Source organism: Euprymna scolopes, chromosome 14 (genome assembly GCF_053919585.1).
Source record: "Euprymna scolopes isolate OS-2025 chromosome 14, ASM5391958v1, whole genome shotgun sequence".
Taxonomy (NCBI): Eukaryota; Metazoa; Mollusca; class Cephalopoda; order Sepiida; family Sepiolidae; genus Euprymna; species Euprymna scolopes.
Window position 1 is genome coordinate 49,031,666 of NC_136495.1, and position 15,733 is coordinate 49,047,398.

At 32.4% G+C, this 15,733-nt stretch overlaps 1 protein-coding gene across 1 annotated transcript in view; it reads right to left on the reverse strand.

Annotated features, from left to right (window-relative positions):
• Positions 1-1,379: 1,379 nt before the first annotated feature.
• LOC145292987 (transcriptional adapter 3-like) overlaps positions 1,380-15,733 on the reverse strand; it is a 63,963-nt gene continuing 49,609 nt past the window's right edge. Inside the window, exons 6-12 of the mRNA XM_080139231.1 lie at positions 13,471-13,611; positions 10,221-10,470; positions 9,756-9,849; positions 8,437-8,552; positions 5,903-6,010; positions 4,987-5,180; positions 1,380-2,372 (exon numbers count right to left, since the gene is read on the reverse strand). Of these exons, the coding sequence (XP_079995357.1) occupies positions 2,244-2,372; positions 4,987-5,180; positions 5,903-6,010; positions 8,437-8,552; positions 9,756-9,849; positions 10,221-10,470; positions 13,471-13,611 (1,032 nt within the window). The 3' untranslated portion in view covers positions 1,380-2,243. The remainder of the gene's footprint in view (positions 2,373-4,986; positions 5,181-5,902; positions 6,011-8,436; positions 8,553-9,755; positions 9,850-10,220; positions 10,471-13,470; positions 13,612-15,733) is intronic.

Genomic DNA, 15,733 nt, shown 5'->3' on the forward strand with positions numbered 1-15,733 from the left:
AGTGTTGATTGAATAAAATATATTTGCTCTTGCACAATCATTTCTCCTATAACATTGAATTATACATGCGTGAGAAAATTTGTTTAAATAAATATGCAACAGAATGTGTCGGTAACTATAGAAGTGAACAAGGAACCACCTAAATAGAATGATAAAATTTATTAAATCAAAAGAAGCATGATTTTGTTTTTATTTCAGTTGTGAATTTTTCTCAAAAATAGCATTTATTGGACAGTCAGATCAAATACACAAACAGTTGGAAAATGGTGCTGGAAGAAAGACAAGCTAATGATGCAGGTGAGCAAATATGTTAGAATGAGAGAAGTACTACTCTGCAAAGTTTCCGAATTGAAACAACATATCGAATCCATAAAACAATTTTGTGCTAGTTTTTTTTACATTAATTTTTGCTTATTCTCATCTTTGCCTACACATTCTGTTGGACATTTATTTTTTTGGTTTAAATTTTACGCTGATATTTTTATTTCCATCCATAGATTCACATGAAAACTTGAAACTTCGGACTAATGTCATATCATAGTATAAACGTATAATTCGGATTTATTCTGCAATTATGCTTGACAGTAAAAAGGAACAAAAAAAAAATCTTCATATATGTAACAAAAACTGAGATCATCCAGGGGATGCCAATTATTTTTCCTGAAATGCAGAAATAGAAATCTGAAACTTTATTGCAACACCATGGCAATTACTCGCCTTCAAAAGGAATATTGTCAACCATATCGGAAAGATAATGTGAAAGGCCATTCCTCTTTTCTGCAACTACATCACCAAAGCTTGTTGAAATGAAAACTAAAATGGTGCAACTGTGGATTCACATTAAATATTTTTTTGGTTGCCATTGATAGTTGCTTTTAAAATCAATATTAAAAAAAAAAAAAATCAGCTGCACTTTTTTCCATAGGATTTTTAGAAAAGATTTAATTGTCACAATTTCGTTGAGAGAGAAATTGCCTTTTTATTTTTTTGTAAAAAAAAAAAAAAAAAAAAAAAAAAAAAAAAAAAAAAAAAAGTTTTTAAGGAAATGCATGTCTTTACATAAAGTTTATGCAAACAGATGTACAAGTTCGCCTTTTCATGTTTTCCTTTCATGTAGACAAGATTGTAAAGTAGAAAACCTTTCTGAAAACACTGACCACAAAAAAAAAAATTATATAGAACTTTTTGTGTGTGTGCAGACAAATGCACACTGTATTTTTGACATGGTGCCAATTTGTTCATTAACTGCATATCAGGAAAGTTAATGACAAAAAAAAATGATCAATTTTGGTTTGTACAATTAGAATGAATTGATGACATGAAATGAAAGAAAATTCTTGAAAAGAAAAAAATCTTAAATTTCATTTTAGTTTTTTAGATGAGAATGAAAAAATAGCAAACAAGTGTTTGTGGGGTGGGGCTATGGCAGAAATGCCAGCAGGCCATTTTTTTTTTTTTTTTTTTTTGATGATATGTACATTAGTGATCTTTTTAAACCGACACATTTCAAGTGAAAACATTACAGGTCATGTCGAAATTAGTATAAATTGCAAAAATTATGAAAAATGACTCAGATGTGTTAGAAATATTTTAAATAAAAAAAAAAACTCAGCCAGAATTACATGCTGAGATTTTGTTTAAAAATAGTGGCATGTATTTAAAATAGTGATAAATCAGCATTGCAACTTGCAGAAACTTGTGAAAATTATTGATTGCAGTTAACTCCCTTTGCATCTTGCAAACTTTCCAACATTAAAACATGATAAAACTATAAATCATTAAACTGGATAATTTTTATTTTTACTTGTAATTATTTTTCTACTGGAATTATACTAATTTGGACATGACATGTAATTACATAACTTTTTCACTTGAAATGCGTTGGTTTAAAAGATCACTAATCTACACAAGCACCTTTCTTTATACACTTTGTTATTATAAATTAATGTCTTCAAATAGAAACCGTTTCCCATTTTTGTATGATGTTGTGAGATTTTCTTTTCAACTGACATAAGTCAGACTTTTTGGAAACTGACAAATGGGTAGAACGGAGTTGATTGTTGTTTTAAAGGTAATGAGGCGGGGGGCAAAAACAAAAGTGCCCTGGGGTAATAGGGAGACTACGTCCCTCTCTCCAATGCCCTCAAACCCAATTCAAGATTTGCTGTTAATAGACCAGAAAGTTCCATAACTCCAGATACATAGTTTATATGACATCAGAGTTTCCTAGGAAGTAGCACACTTCAACCGTCCAGCTGTTTCATGATGGCTTCTCGTTCATGCAAAATTTTCCACACGGCATCTTTTTCTTTTTTTGAGGGCTGACGCTTCTTTTGTCGTGCACTTTGAACTTTGCGATACGCTTCAAGCAACTGAAATAAAATAAAATAAAAATTTTTGAATTGCAACCAAATTTTTAGTTTTTGTGAAGAGAAAATGTCAAAATCAGACCACAAATCTAATTGTAACAAGATTTCCTTGGAGCAATCGGAAGAAAGGCAAGATAGTCAATCGAAATGTGATGTAGGTAAACATTGTGTTTGATATATGACTATGCGATTGTTTTGATTATTACAAGATTGAACATATTGATCAAAACAACTGCAGGTATACATCACCAATCGAGAGAAGATCGGAAAAACAGACGTGATTGTTGTTGACATCGGTTTCCACGATTCTTTCTAGAATGAGATACTCGCAGAACAGACCACATGAAGGTTGCCAAGTCATGCTATGGAATTGTCACAATTCAAACGTATAACATTCAGATGATCCATATCGTAATTAATTTGTAACGGAAAAGCAAATATGTTTCAAAAGTTCGAAAAGTTTGAAAAAAATATGCATTTTTAGATTTATCTTAACATAAGAACTCTATCTTCACAGATTAAATATAACGTTTAGTTTGACGTTCCAGAGTTTGACAAAGATTCTCATATTTTGAAATTTTTCGGATAAGGATTGATAATTTTGATTATTCAGCATTCTCACAACGTTTCGGCTGATGTAACCTCTGTCCTTCTTACAGTGCATCTTATTGAACTTTATCCATTGCGCTACAGGTCCATGGACCTGCGGCACAACAGATAAAATGATAAGTACTAATCATTTCTAAAAGGTTTAATCCTTACTAAGAATAGAAGAATGACCTAAGACTTCTACCTGATCTTGGCTGACAGAACAAGAAAAATCTAGACATGTGGATTAGGGTTTAGTTTGAAACTTCATACAAATTCAGAGTTTAACAAACCACACCTGAAGAAAGTTGGAGGTTACATTAGCCAAAACATTGAGAATGGTCACCCAAAATGATCCAAATAATCCGTTTTTATCTGAAAATTTCTGAAGGTTTATATAACAAAAATTATTTAACAATCTTTAAACTCATTGAATAATTTTGCTAATTTATGATTAAAATTCCATCGATACGAAGCTTGTTAAATTAGTGGAACTAAGCAATATGGAATTAGATTATCATTAGATAGGAGAGCATTTGAAAATACTAGGTGGTTCAGGTTATCCGTCCTGCTAACTACTGATATAACAATATTTGTGTCTAATCCTTTAAAAGGAGTTAAAAAAATAGTGTTCAAATACTGTTGTTTGTTTCAAATATATAAGTAGTTGTGAGACTACTGAAGATTGCTAGGAAGAAAAAAGAAAAAAAACAAACTAAAACAACTAAAGAAAAAAAAAGAAAAATAAGAAATAATTGATTAGCAGAATATAGTATAGGAAGTGAGCTTAGTAGGAAGACGGGGGGGGGTTGAAAATAGGACGATTAATCAAGATAGATGTTAATATATTTAGAGTTTATTCATGGACAATTTATGGAGTGGGAGTGAGTTTTTATGGACTGTCTGGAGCTGACGACAGATTACGGTTTCGATAGGATCGAGATATCTTTAGGAGTCTGTATTTTCTTTGGAGTTTTTTTATTTTATAAATATGAAACAGCGCTCACCCTATAGCAAATATCATCACAGACATAAGGACACCTATTCTTGGCACTGATTTCCTTTCAAACTTCCATCGATCTAATAAGATGGTCGTTTATCCAACACAAAGATTTCTCTTTCTGTTTACTGTGGTATGCTTTCCTGTGAAACACCAAGCGTCCACACAGCAAGTTCATCAAATGCAATTTTTGCAGACCTGTTGAACCAATTTCCTAAGCTCACCCAACCCTTTTCTAACACAGAAGATATCAAGCATCACGTGCGATATCATATCACATATGGTGTTCCCGTGCATGCAAAGCCTTAACGACTGTCTCCGAAAAAGTTAGCGTGGAAACCTGTTCAGAATTTCAACACATGATAGATCTCAGCATAATACGGCCCTCAAGCAGCCCATAATCATCCCCACTTCACATGGTACTCATCCCCACTTCACATGGTACTCAAGAAATTGGAGGGAGACTGAAGACTTTGCGGAGACTACCGAGCTCTCAATGCAGCAACTGTTCCCAACAGATATCCATTTCCATACCTGCATGATTTTTCTGCATCCGTATCCAGTTTTTTTTGCAGATTGATTTAGTTTGTGCATATGAACAAACCACTATCGTCGAGGAAGACATCCCTAAGACTGCGATATGCACTCCTTTCAGACTATTTGAATCCACCTGCTTTACCTTTTGGACTGCGTAATGCTGACTAGGCATTCCAAAGATTCATCGATGAAGTCCTTCATGAACTACCCTTTGTTTTTGCATACACTGACGACATTCTGATCGCAAGTAAAGAATACTTTACCCATGTAACTGAAGTCTTCTATGGATTAAAAATTAATGTTGCGAAGTGAAAATTCAGTGTTAGTTCCCTTGATTTCCTTAGACACCGGATCGACTAATCTGGACTCACACTGCCTTCAAAAGTGCAACCAAGATTTTCCTGTACCCACTTCCTTGTGTCAACTACATTGTTACATAAGACTTACGAACTACTACCACCGGTTCATTCCCAACAGGAAATACCAACTTACCTCTGCATCAAGTGCTGCCAATTTTTTCTTGAGTTTCTGACACTCCATTTCCTCACGTGCTAGCTTAATTAATCTTTTGGTCATCAACATGTTTTGGTGGTTTATTGACTTCAATTCATCCTGTTTCCGACGTAATTCTGTCAAAATTTCATCATCAGGATTGTCTTCGATTCGATCATCAAAATCCAAAATACCTGAAGAGAAAAGTTAAAAGTTGCAAAATGATGAAAACAAAACAAAAGCTATCAGTGCAAAAACAAAACTTCGACCATTTTCTGAATTTACTTTTTTTTTCAAGATGGGTAGCTCCTGTTTTCAGGATCTATTGCCACAGACATAGCTAATTGGTAAACAAATCTCACTCCAAAAAAAAAGGAAAATTCCAGTTAATTTTTCTGTTCAAGGTACCTCAATGACTTTTACTAGGAAAGATCATACATATGTCACCATTTTCGTTAAAAGAAACTTTTTTCTAACCATTTTTGTATAATATTGCTTTTTTACATTTAACATCTCTTTCACATCAAATGTTGGCTGACCTAATTTTAAAATGATTATAAAAGAAACAAAAGAAATGTTTTACAAATACTTTAATAATGCTCTTATAGTATTTGGGCCTCCTTGATATACATACTCCTGACAAGCAACAAAATCCCACCCCCTCACTTGAGGTACCTAGATGCCGGAAAACCTACTCTAAGAATTCCTTCCCCTAGACTGCTTGATTTTGGAATTCCCTCCCTTTTTCCTACTGTACTAACATGCAGAAGTTGAAATAATGTGAACAAACATTTTGCTGCTCAACTCCCCTGTTAGACACGATCCCTATTAGTAGCACCTTACGTTCCAAGTGGCAATATGCCTTGTTTGGGAGGGAGGGAGAAAAACAAATCAAAATGGGGTGGGTCATTCATACCTTGTTCTTCAAGTTCTCGTTTGATCCGTTTTTCAAGTTGAAGTGGATTTCCTATGTTGAGCTGCTTGGCTAACGTTTTTGTTGAGATCGAAGGGGGATCATCCAAATCTGCAAAACAAAATTTCAAAACTTAACGTTTGACAATTTTGATTATTCGGACTACTATTCTCACCTTGGTTTTTAGTTTTTATATAAATATCTTAATTACATGCTTTATTTAAAAACGTGAGGGTGGGGTGATCAGCTGGCTTTGCCGTATCGTAAAATACGCTTAAACATATTTTAGTTCATGCAAATTTCGTACTGATTAGATTGTATCTAATATATAGTAGCGATTTAAAAGGTGTTTGTTTTTTTGATTTTTGTAAATAATAACTTAGGTGCCATGAACTAGAATCGAAACCGGAAGATTTAACACTTCAGCTGCGTCTCCTACTGATGTAACTATTAAAACATAGGCAAGAAAGATTTAATATTCAACAACTTGAAGAAATGGATTGAATTTAGGCATGCACAGAAAGAAACAAAAATATGTTAGCAAGTTGAAATAAACATTATGCATTTAAACTTGCCGATTGTTTGTACATGTTATTCATCCATCCAAAGATTTTACTCGTTATAAACCATACCTGGTGTAGAATTACTATTTCCTGTTAATTTTAACATTATGTGACCAGTAGTTAGAGTTTGTCTGTGTAAATATTTAACCAATAGACATACATCTACTGCTTATATATATATATATATATATATATATATATATATATATATATATATATATATATATATATATATATATATACAATAGTCTAAATTAATTTTCGTTCATCAATTTTAACTATATCAACATCAAAATGAATTATGCTATTTAATTCTGTGATACAACTTATTTGTAATGCTGGATATATAGCACACTACAAACATATTTGCATATTTATTTTATAAACAGTTTTAAATAAATTAATATTCAGTTGTAATTATTTCATTGATAGATGTCAATAACATACTATACTTTGATCTTTGCGAAAAAAAAAATGTTTTCATGGCTAAACATTTTAAATGAATGAAGAAAAAAAAAATTTAATCTATTTTTGTATTATCGTTTAATAGAGGTGGGTAATGCGCCTCCTTTTTTAAGGAGGTGGAGTTAATGATCCCAGGTATTACACCTTTCTTTTGGGAGAGGAAGTAATATTGTTTCTGTTCTGTTGCAATGTGACCATTATGTTATTGACCATCTTCCTAGGGAGTACTTTTTTTTGTGGAGAGAGGGCAGTGAAGTATTCGCTGTTTCCATGATACCATACTCCTAAGTATAACCTTTTTTCGTAGGGCGAGCCTTCCAGGTATTATCTAGGTAGATAATACCTAGGAGGAATATATGTTCATCCCCCATGTTACCATCCTTCCTTGATTAGCTTCTCCATTTGGTAGTGGGGGGGGGGCTTAGTATACTATCAGTTCAGTTGTCTTATCCTTCCAGGCATTAACTCCTCCTTTGGGGAGAGGGGATCAGTGTAGTATATCTCCTTTACCTCTCAAATGTTCAGCATACCTTCCCAGCAAAAATATGCGACCAAAGGATAGAGTGCAGATATTTTCTAGTACCATACTAGAGTTGTCCATATGGACCCTTAGCGTAATGGATAAAAGAACTGATTTTGTGAATCAGTGCCTAAGTGACAATCTTCTGGAGGTTGAAAGTTAAAGGCAGTAAGGATATAAAAATTAACACTTCTACTTGGTGATGGCTGATGAAACAAGAACAATCTACCACTGTGGATGAAATAAAGGGTTCAGTTTGAAATTATGTATAAGTTCTGAAATTCGACAGATTCCTAAATCCAAAAAGATGAGCCTGAAACGTGAAAACAATAAGAATGACCATAATAATCCGAATTGAAATAATACACAAAGAATTAATGCCATAAGAAAATAAATCTTTCCCCAAATCTGTGATAAAATCACAATTTTAATTTCACACATGAAAAATACCGTTTTAAATAAAATAAATGAAAGCAAAACAATTCTCACATATTCCTTTAATTTTTTATTATTTCATTCAATTTCAAATCAATTTGATCAGCAAATTCTAAAAGATATGGTGATTGAAATAGTGATGTATATTAAAAAATTGACTAATCAGAAATTAAAATTTTATTTTTCAGCTTAAATGTTATTTAGGTCCAACTTAAAACCTGTCTAACATAATTTGATATATTAGAAGTCAGAATGAAAGTTTAGTGAAAACCTTTGAGACGAAACCAACAATGTCTCCTTATATTATCCAGATTTAATCTCTCTCTAGGGTCATCAAACTTAAATCTATAGATAAAACTCATATTACACATCCATTGTATCATTCTCATAATTGCTTTGCATGCAACACATGTCCTCAACACTCACTAGCCAGCCTTAACGTTTATACATTGTCACACTGCGTACACATGCCTTAAAGACTCTTGATGAAGATAAAAAATAAGTTTTATTAGTTATTTATTTCCATCTTTAAAAATCTGTTGGACATCACTTACCCTTAACACTAATATCGGCAGTCATTGTGTCATCAATTGGAGGCATCATGTTTTCTTCTAGCAAGGCAGTTACAAGGCGTTGGGTGAGAGGACCAAATGGAGAGTCATCATTTGAACTAAAAAAAAAAATAGCATTCAATTTATTTGTTTTGTCTCATCAACTAGAAAAAAAAAATCTAAAAAATCCCTCATTTATTAAGTAAAACACAACAAAGCTTCCTTTTATATCAGTTGAAATTCTCAGAAATCAAGATATCCCACTTCCTGGAGCTAACACTTAATCTCTATCTGATAGACATCGATATTTGCGTATTCCATTAAAGTTCTCCTTTACCGCTCAAACGTTCAGTTGTGTGAATATTTGTATGTGCAGTTAAGTCAAAAACTACAAAACAAATGCCCACAAAATTGGTATATTTCGGTGTTGTCCCAGATAAATAATATCTAAAATTTAGGGGGGGAGGGGGGGAAAAAAACTTGGAATTGTTGACCCTAGATTAGTGCATTTTTTAAAAATTTTTTTGGAGGGGAGAGTTTTTCACAGCCATTTGATTTACTAAGTGGAACTAACTGATTTTTTTCAAAGAGTTAATTCACTTATGCCAACTCATTTCTCAATGAATCTATAAAAATGAGTTGTGTGTAGAGAGAGTAATGGGTTGGGCAGACGAGAAAGAAAGGATTGATGAGAGGGAGGGGAAAACCGGGGAAAGGCGAAAGAAAAAAAAAGATCTTTTAATAAAAATGTTACACTTTTGTCCTGGGTAATACTGTGTAACCCTGCTAGTGCTATAATAACGATCAATTGTATTTATTTGTATACATAAATATATCCGTAATGTCACACAAAAGTTAGAGAGAAAAAACATGCCCTTGCCTAGCCTTTGAATGCAACAATTTTAAGTGATGAGGGAAAGCAAATAGCAAGTCAGATAACTGTCTGCAATGAATATAATAAGAAATCGTCCACTTTAAATAAAAAGTCAATTGTAAGTTTGTTTCTTTTTCAGGTCATGAGAAATCATTTATATATCAAAACTAAAATTACTGATGTAATTTTATGATTTTTTATGAATAACTGCGTGAATAATTTTTTTTATAAACATTTGTGAGAATACCCCCCCCATCGGGTCATTTTTTGACGGACTATGTCCACTTGTATATATAATAGTTGAGCAAAATAAATGAAAACAGACAATGTTATTTATGTATAAAGCGTAATTTTTAACATTGAGATTTCCAGTCAAATATATTTTGATTTTTCCAAAGAAATTTGTCGTAAACGAAAATGAAGTAAAAAGAAAAAAAAAAAAATTTACCAGCTTTCTGCTTTTTTCAGTAGATTAGACCCTTCGTTAGAATTAGCAGAATTCGAACCACTGGCATTTCGTCGTTTGTCAGAGATTTTGCTTCCTATAAAAAAAAAGAAACAATAAAGAAAATGAGAATGAATGAAAAAAAAAAATTTACAAATGGATAGCATTAAGAGCAGAGTTGTTGTCACAGGGAATATATCACTTTCTAGAAAACCAACCAGATCTAACATTACTATTGTATAATACTCTGAAACTATTTTTCTCTTGAATAGATAATTTTGTAGATATGTATTAAATTCCAAATAAATTTTTTATTTTATATCATTTTAAAATTAATTCATATCATTATATTTTGGTACAAAACAGAAAATAGGGAGAGACTGTTTTTTTGCTGTTTTATAAGGATTAGTAAAGCCCTGCCCCACCTCCATCGCAAGTAGATCTTTTGAGAAAACATGAACGACGAACCTTCTTTTTGTTCTTCCAAAATGTCCTCTTGTGCCCATCGTTCAGAATAATGTTTGCCGAGAGGTGGTATTTTGAAGAAGTCGGCATCATCTTTCATGGAAGAAAGCACTTCTTCAAGTACTTTGAGGTCTTCGTTGCTAATCTCTGCACAGTACGGATCAACTGATGCCCAAAAACGGTTCACAATGTCGTTTTTTTGGTTACGAGCAATGTCAGGGGATTCAACGAAGTCGTAATCTGGAAGCTTTGCCTGAAAGGAAAATGAAGAAACACAGCAAAATTAGATTTTAATTTAAGGACAAATTCTTTGAAACTTAAGAATTGAAAAAAAAAAAAATTTTTTTTTAAAGAAACGTGTTCAAATATTCAGTTTGAAATAAAAGTTATATCCCTTTTTCTTAAAGTAAATCTTGCATGAGATTTCAAAGTACAATGAATAGATGAACCAGCAATAAGTGGGTTTCTATAAACAATTATAAAAAATGGGATGCCATGCACCCTGGCAGATTCCATTTTAGGCTCGTAAGTTGGAAGGGTTCAGCCTTAGCACAACTGAATCATATCATTGCCTGACTCCAACTGTCAGCAGGAAACACTTGTGTGGGCGCTTCATAGAACTAGTCCAGCAAACTGTATTCATACACCAAGTCAATCGATTGATCAATGGGAAAATTACTCAGCGATAATCAAAATATGTGGCTGCTACAAATGAATGCTGAAAAAATATTTCATTTAAGTTTTGCCAATGTGGGATAATGGGTGTGTTAGGATTAAGGGATAATGAGTATAGATCTACTAGTATAGATTTTAGCACAGGTCAATTATTAGGGTGTATTAAAAATAACCTGACGCTTGAGGAAGATTGACTATGTGAAGGGTTGGGTGGGCATGCATATAATGTCACATAGGATCAAAGTGAGGAAAAACAATTAGGTTTAAAAGGAGACTGGTTTTTGATACTGATATCAATGATTACAAAAATAATGACAAGATAACTGTTGAGGTTTGTATACGGCTAGGGGGCACACCTGTCTGTCTTATCTAAATAATTTCCTTAGGTTAGGATTTCCATCTCTTTCTATTTAGTTAATTGTGATAAAAATATACATTGTACATAGGACATCTCACACATTTCTATTAGTAAACTTTCATTTCTGAATAAAATATCTTCTCTCTTATATCACAACAATAAGCCAACAACAGGTCCTAATTTGAAACATGAGCGCGAGAAGCAGCTGACAAAAAGATTGAAGCAGTCATGTAGCAACAGCACAGGACTTAACAAAGAAATACATGAAACACAGGGAAGAAAAAGATGACAAACAAAACACCAACTTTTTAATTCAAAACTCTCCCAAGATAAGAACACATGCATCATAGTATGTATTATTTGAATTATTTGGACTACTGTACTCATCTGGAATCTTATTCTTAAATTTCAGACGATGTAATCTACACTCACCATTAGGTGCATCTTGTCGAATCTGTACGGAAATTTGAACAGAACCATTATTTAATACATGGAGGTAGCTTGTTCTTGTTCTGAAGTCTTAAACAATTCGTAATTATTCTTAATAAAGCCCGTACTGAACCTTCAGTTTCCAGAAGACTGCCACGTAGAGCTTAGCACTTATATTCAATGCAAACAATTCTAGTATACATTTCAAGAGTCTTAAACCTAATTTTGCTTTAGGTGTGTAGCTATTACTATATATTACTACACAGACACACACGTGTGAATGGATTTGAATATCTCTTCCAACAGTAATTATCAGTTCATACACTGATGATTGCATACACATGAAATACTAGTGTCTGGAGGTACAAAAATAATTGTTAATATATATAAAAAAACAGGCATGACATATAATCTCAAATTAGTTGAAAAAGCAACAATAAATTGTTCCTAGGTCCTGCAAGAGCTAACAGAAAGTATTTTATTTTGAAAAAATATAAATACTAATGCAAAGTTTTTAAATTTAAAAAAAAACATGCATCTAAATTTTGTCATGGTATTTTTCTTATGGATTTCAAAAATAGTAATTCAAATGCTGTGGAAAAAAAAACCCCACTACAAATCATAATTATAGCAATAGCAGAGTGACTGAAAGGATATGTAAGAGACGTTTTTTATTGATTTAAAAAAGGTGACTACAGTCTGCAGGATAAAAAAGGTTGCCCAGTAGGATTGGGTTCTCATGTAAATCTGACTGATACAATTTAATAAGATGGAAAAATAGAAATAATAATAATGTGATAATTTGTATAGCTATGATGACGAGAGTATACCTTGTTATAAAAGTGTGCTATTCAAAGAGAGCAAGAGCAGTTGATAAAATAATGAATGATTATCAAGAAAGAAATAGATTTACTTGAAAATGGATGACATTACAAAGTAAACAATTTTTTTTTCCAAAGTTGCCATCAGCCATTTTCAAGATAACAAATACTGTCCCAACAGATCAAAAGTGATTTAGTATATATACATATATCATTTTAATGAGGACATATTTGTTTCAAGATTTTATCAATTCATTATTTTTTGTTTACCTGACCACGATTTTAATTTTTTTTATTTGGAATTTTTTCAAAATATATTATACCTCCATTCCCCTTTTTTTGTCATAGTTGGAGAAATTCTCGCTAGCTCATAAAGCAACAAATTTGTTCTAATACCAAGTTCTTGACTCCAAAGTTCTTGATTTCGACAATGTGTCGCTGTTCTCATCAGACTCATATTTGTACGGATTTATGGAACTCAAGATAGCAACAACATAAAAAATACTGAATTCTTATTGGTTACTGAAATCAGATTTCAACCAATCCGAAGTTTAGAATGATACTCATGTTGGTAGTCAAACACCTGCTATATATTGACTATTCAAGTGAGGAAGCTAAGGCAGTCAACAGTGAGACTAATCTTGCCACCACAAATGCGTACAAGTTGCTACATGCCAACACAGAGTAGCTAATTACAGCAGATGCAACACAAACGGACTAAACAAAGGGCAATCATGCATATGCAAAATACTGCCTAATCTGCTGAACTTACACAATCTCAAAACAAACATGTCAGCTAAATTTCTAACAGACAAAACAACTCTTTCTTAACTTAAAATGTTCATGAATAATTTGAACTCTTTACTGTTGGTGGTTCTAACAAATTATAAATAAAAATCAATATATGCATAGATGGACTTTCCCCTTCTTTTCATGCTTGAAGATTAATTAAGCATCAAGGTTTTATTACCTGTGAATTTTTGTTTTTGGGTCTACCTGGCCCACCAGAGTGTGTGGCTTTCCCATTGCTGTCTTTGAATTTTTTATTGGGTTTATCTTCTGTTGAACTTCCACCTTTTCCTCGTTTTCCAGTCGTTGGAGTTTCTGGAGTCTGAAACAAAGACAACGTTTAACAATCAACTAAAATACATTCAATCAAATTTACACTCAATGCAAATTCAATATATAAGATACACATGTGTATACTTATAAAAGATATGCAGCAATAGATTTAACAAATGAGATGGACAAAAATCGCTTTCTTGGACGCTTAAAATGATGGCAAAAACACAATGATCCAAATCAAAGGGCAATTTTTACATAATTCATTTTTTTTTTTTTAATTAAAAAGAAAATTAAAAGTTTTGCAAATTCAAAAAAAAGTAAATAAAAAAAAAAGCATTAACAAAATACAATATTGATGGAATAAACAATAAAGTTTAAAAACATAATTTTTAAGTAGAAAGTGGACCTTGATTTAGTTTCACCAACCTTGTAATTATTGCTTCCCTTATTCTGTCCTTTAATTCTCACATTCTATGAGTGATGCTTCTGACAAAGGAGGAAGAATGGCTATTTTCTGGATTTCAACAGAAAAGGCCAATTCTCCTCCACAACGATGCTTGACCACACATTGCTAAACCAACTCTGCAGGAGTTGAAAGAATTGACCGACAAAACTCTGCCTCATCCTCCATACTCTCCAGGCCTCTCACCTACCAACTACCACTTTTTTAAGTATCTCGACAACTTACTGCGTGAGAAATGCTTCAAATACCTAAGCGATATTAAAAATGCCTTACAGACTTGATCGCCATCAGATTTTTATGTTACTGGCATAAATACACTTGTTTTGCATTGGCAAAAGTTTCTTGTTGTGAAGGTGCTTATTTCAATCAATAAATTTTTGTTTTAGCCGAGATATTTTCATCTGAATTTAAAAGTTAAAACCACAAGAACTTTGTCAACCTGATTATGTATATATATATATATATATATATATATATATGCATGCATAAAAATAAAATAAAAATACCAGCAATGGTTGACGTTATGTTGTTTTGAAGAAAGGAAAAAACAAATGAATTTATGAAATGATAAACGTTTTGTCCCTATTGCAGAGGATATCTTTAGGATATTAAAAGGAAAAATGCAGAAGAAGAAAACGATCATAGACCATACGTAAATGAAAAGGAAACAGTGTTAGAATCCTACCCATATTGGGAAGGAAACTATGTGTGTGTATGAGAAGGTTGGATTGTTCAATGCCAATATATATATATATATATATATATATATACACTTTTAAAAATACGTTGAATAAATATGTACACTTTTTTTTTCTCTCTAATCTTATTCACTTTGATTATTATTTTCCCTATACTAGGGGCTAAATGGTAGAAGCCCTTTCTTTGCGTAATAGTATTAGTGTTACATATAGGGGGGCTTCTTAAAAGAGTTTTATTATAAGTGATTCTTTGTCTTGAGAGAGATGCTTTTTCATAGTGAGAGATGCTTAGAAGGAGTCTTATTACAGTGAGGGATGTTGAAAGATTCCGAGAGAGATAGAAGTTCATTTTATTGTAAGAGAGACTTAGCGAGATTGTTCCTGTTATAAGAGATTCCTATATATTAAAATGTTCATTCCTTTTTTTTGTGTAGAATGGAAGAGAAAGAGAAAGCTCTTAGAGTGAAGGGATATAGTGTTCAGACAGTTCGGACATTGTGTAGACATGATGATGTTGAGACATGTATGTAAAGAGATATAACACAAATATATAATACAATTGGACTTTACCTTTGTATAAGAAACATAAGACACAAGACGAGCTTTACAAAAAACACTTGATGGTTTATTCTTCACACGGCCGTGATTCCATCATCAAGAATTCAAAGTCTCACATTTTTCCTTGAAGTGACGTCTCGCTTCTAGATGTCGGACTGTCCCTCTCCGAGTTTTCTCACTGACTGTCTTTAACTCTAACTAAAGTTTTTCTCTATCCCTCGAACTTTCTATTTTCCATGACGTCATACACATGTTAAAACATGTGCACTCTTTCACGTGTCCTGGACATACGTGTCCAAAACTTTGCCTATTTCTACAAAAGGAATTTTAACCTATATTCAATATGTTAAAACATTATCTTATAAGCTGCATTCTTTCAATTTAAAATTTCATAATAAACTTGACAGCTCACATTCTTTTCTTGAATATTTATCTATATTCTAAACAAA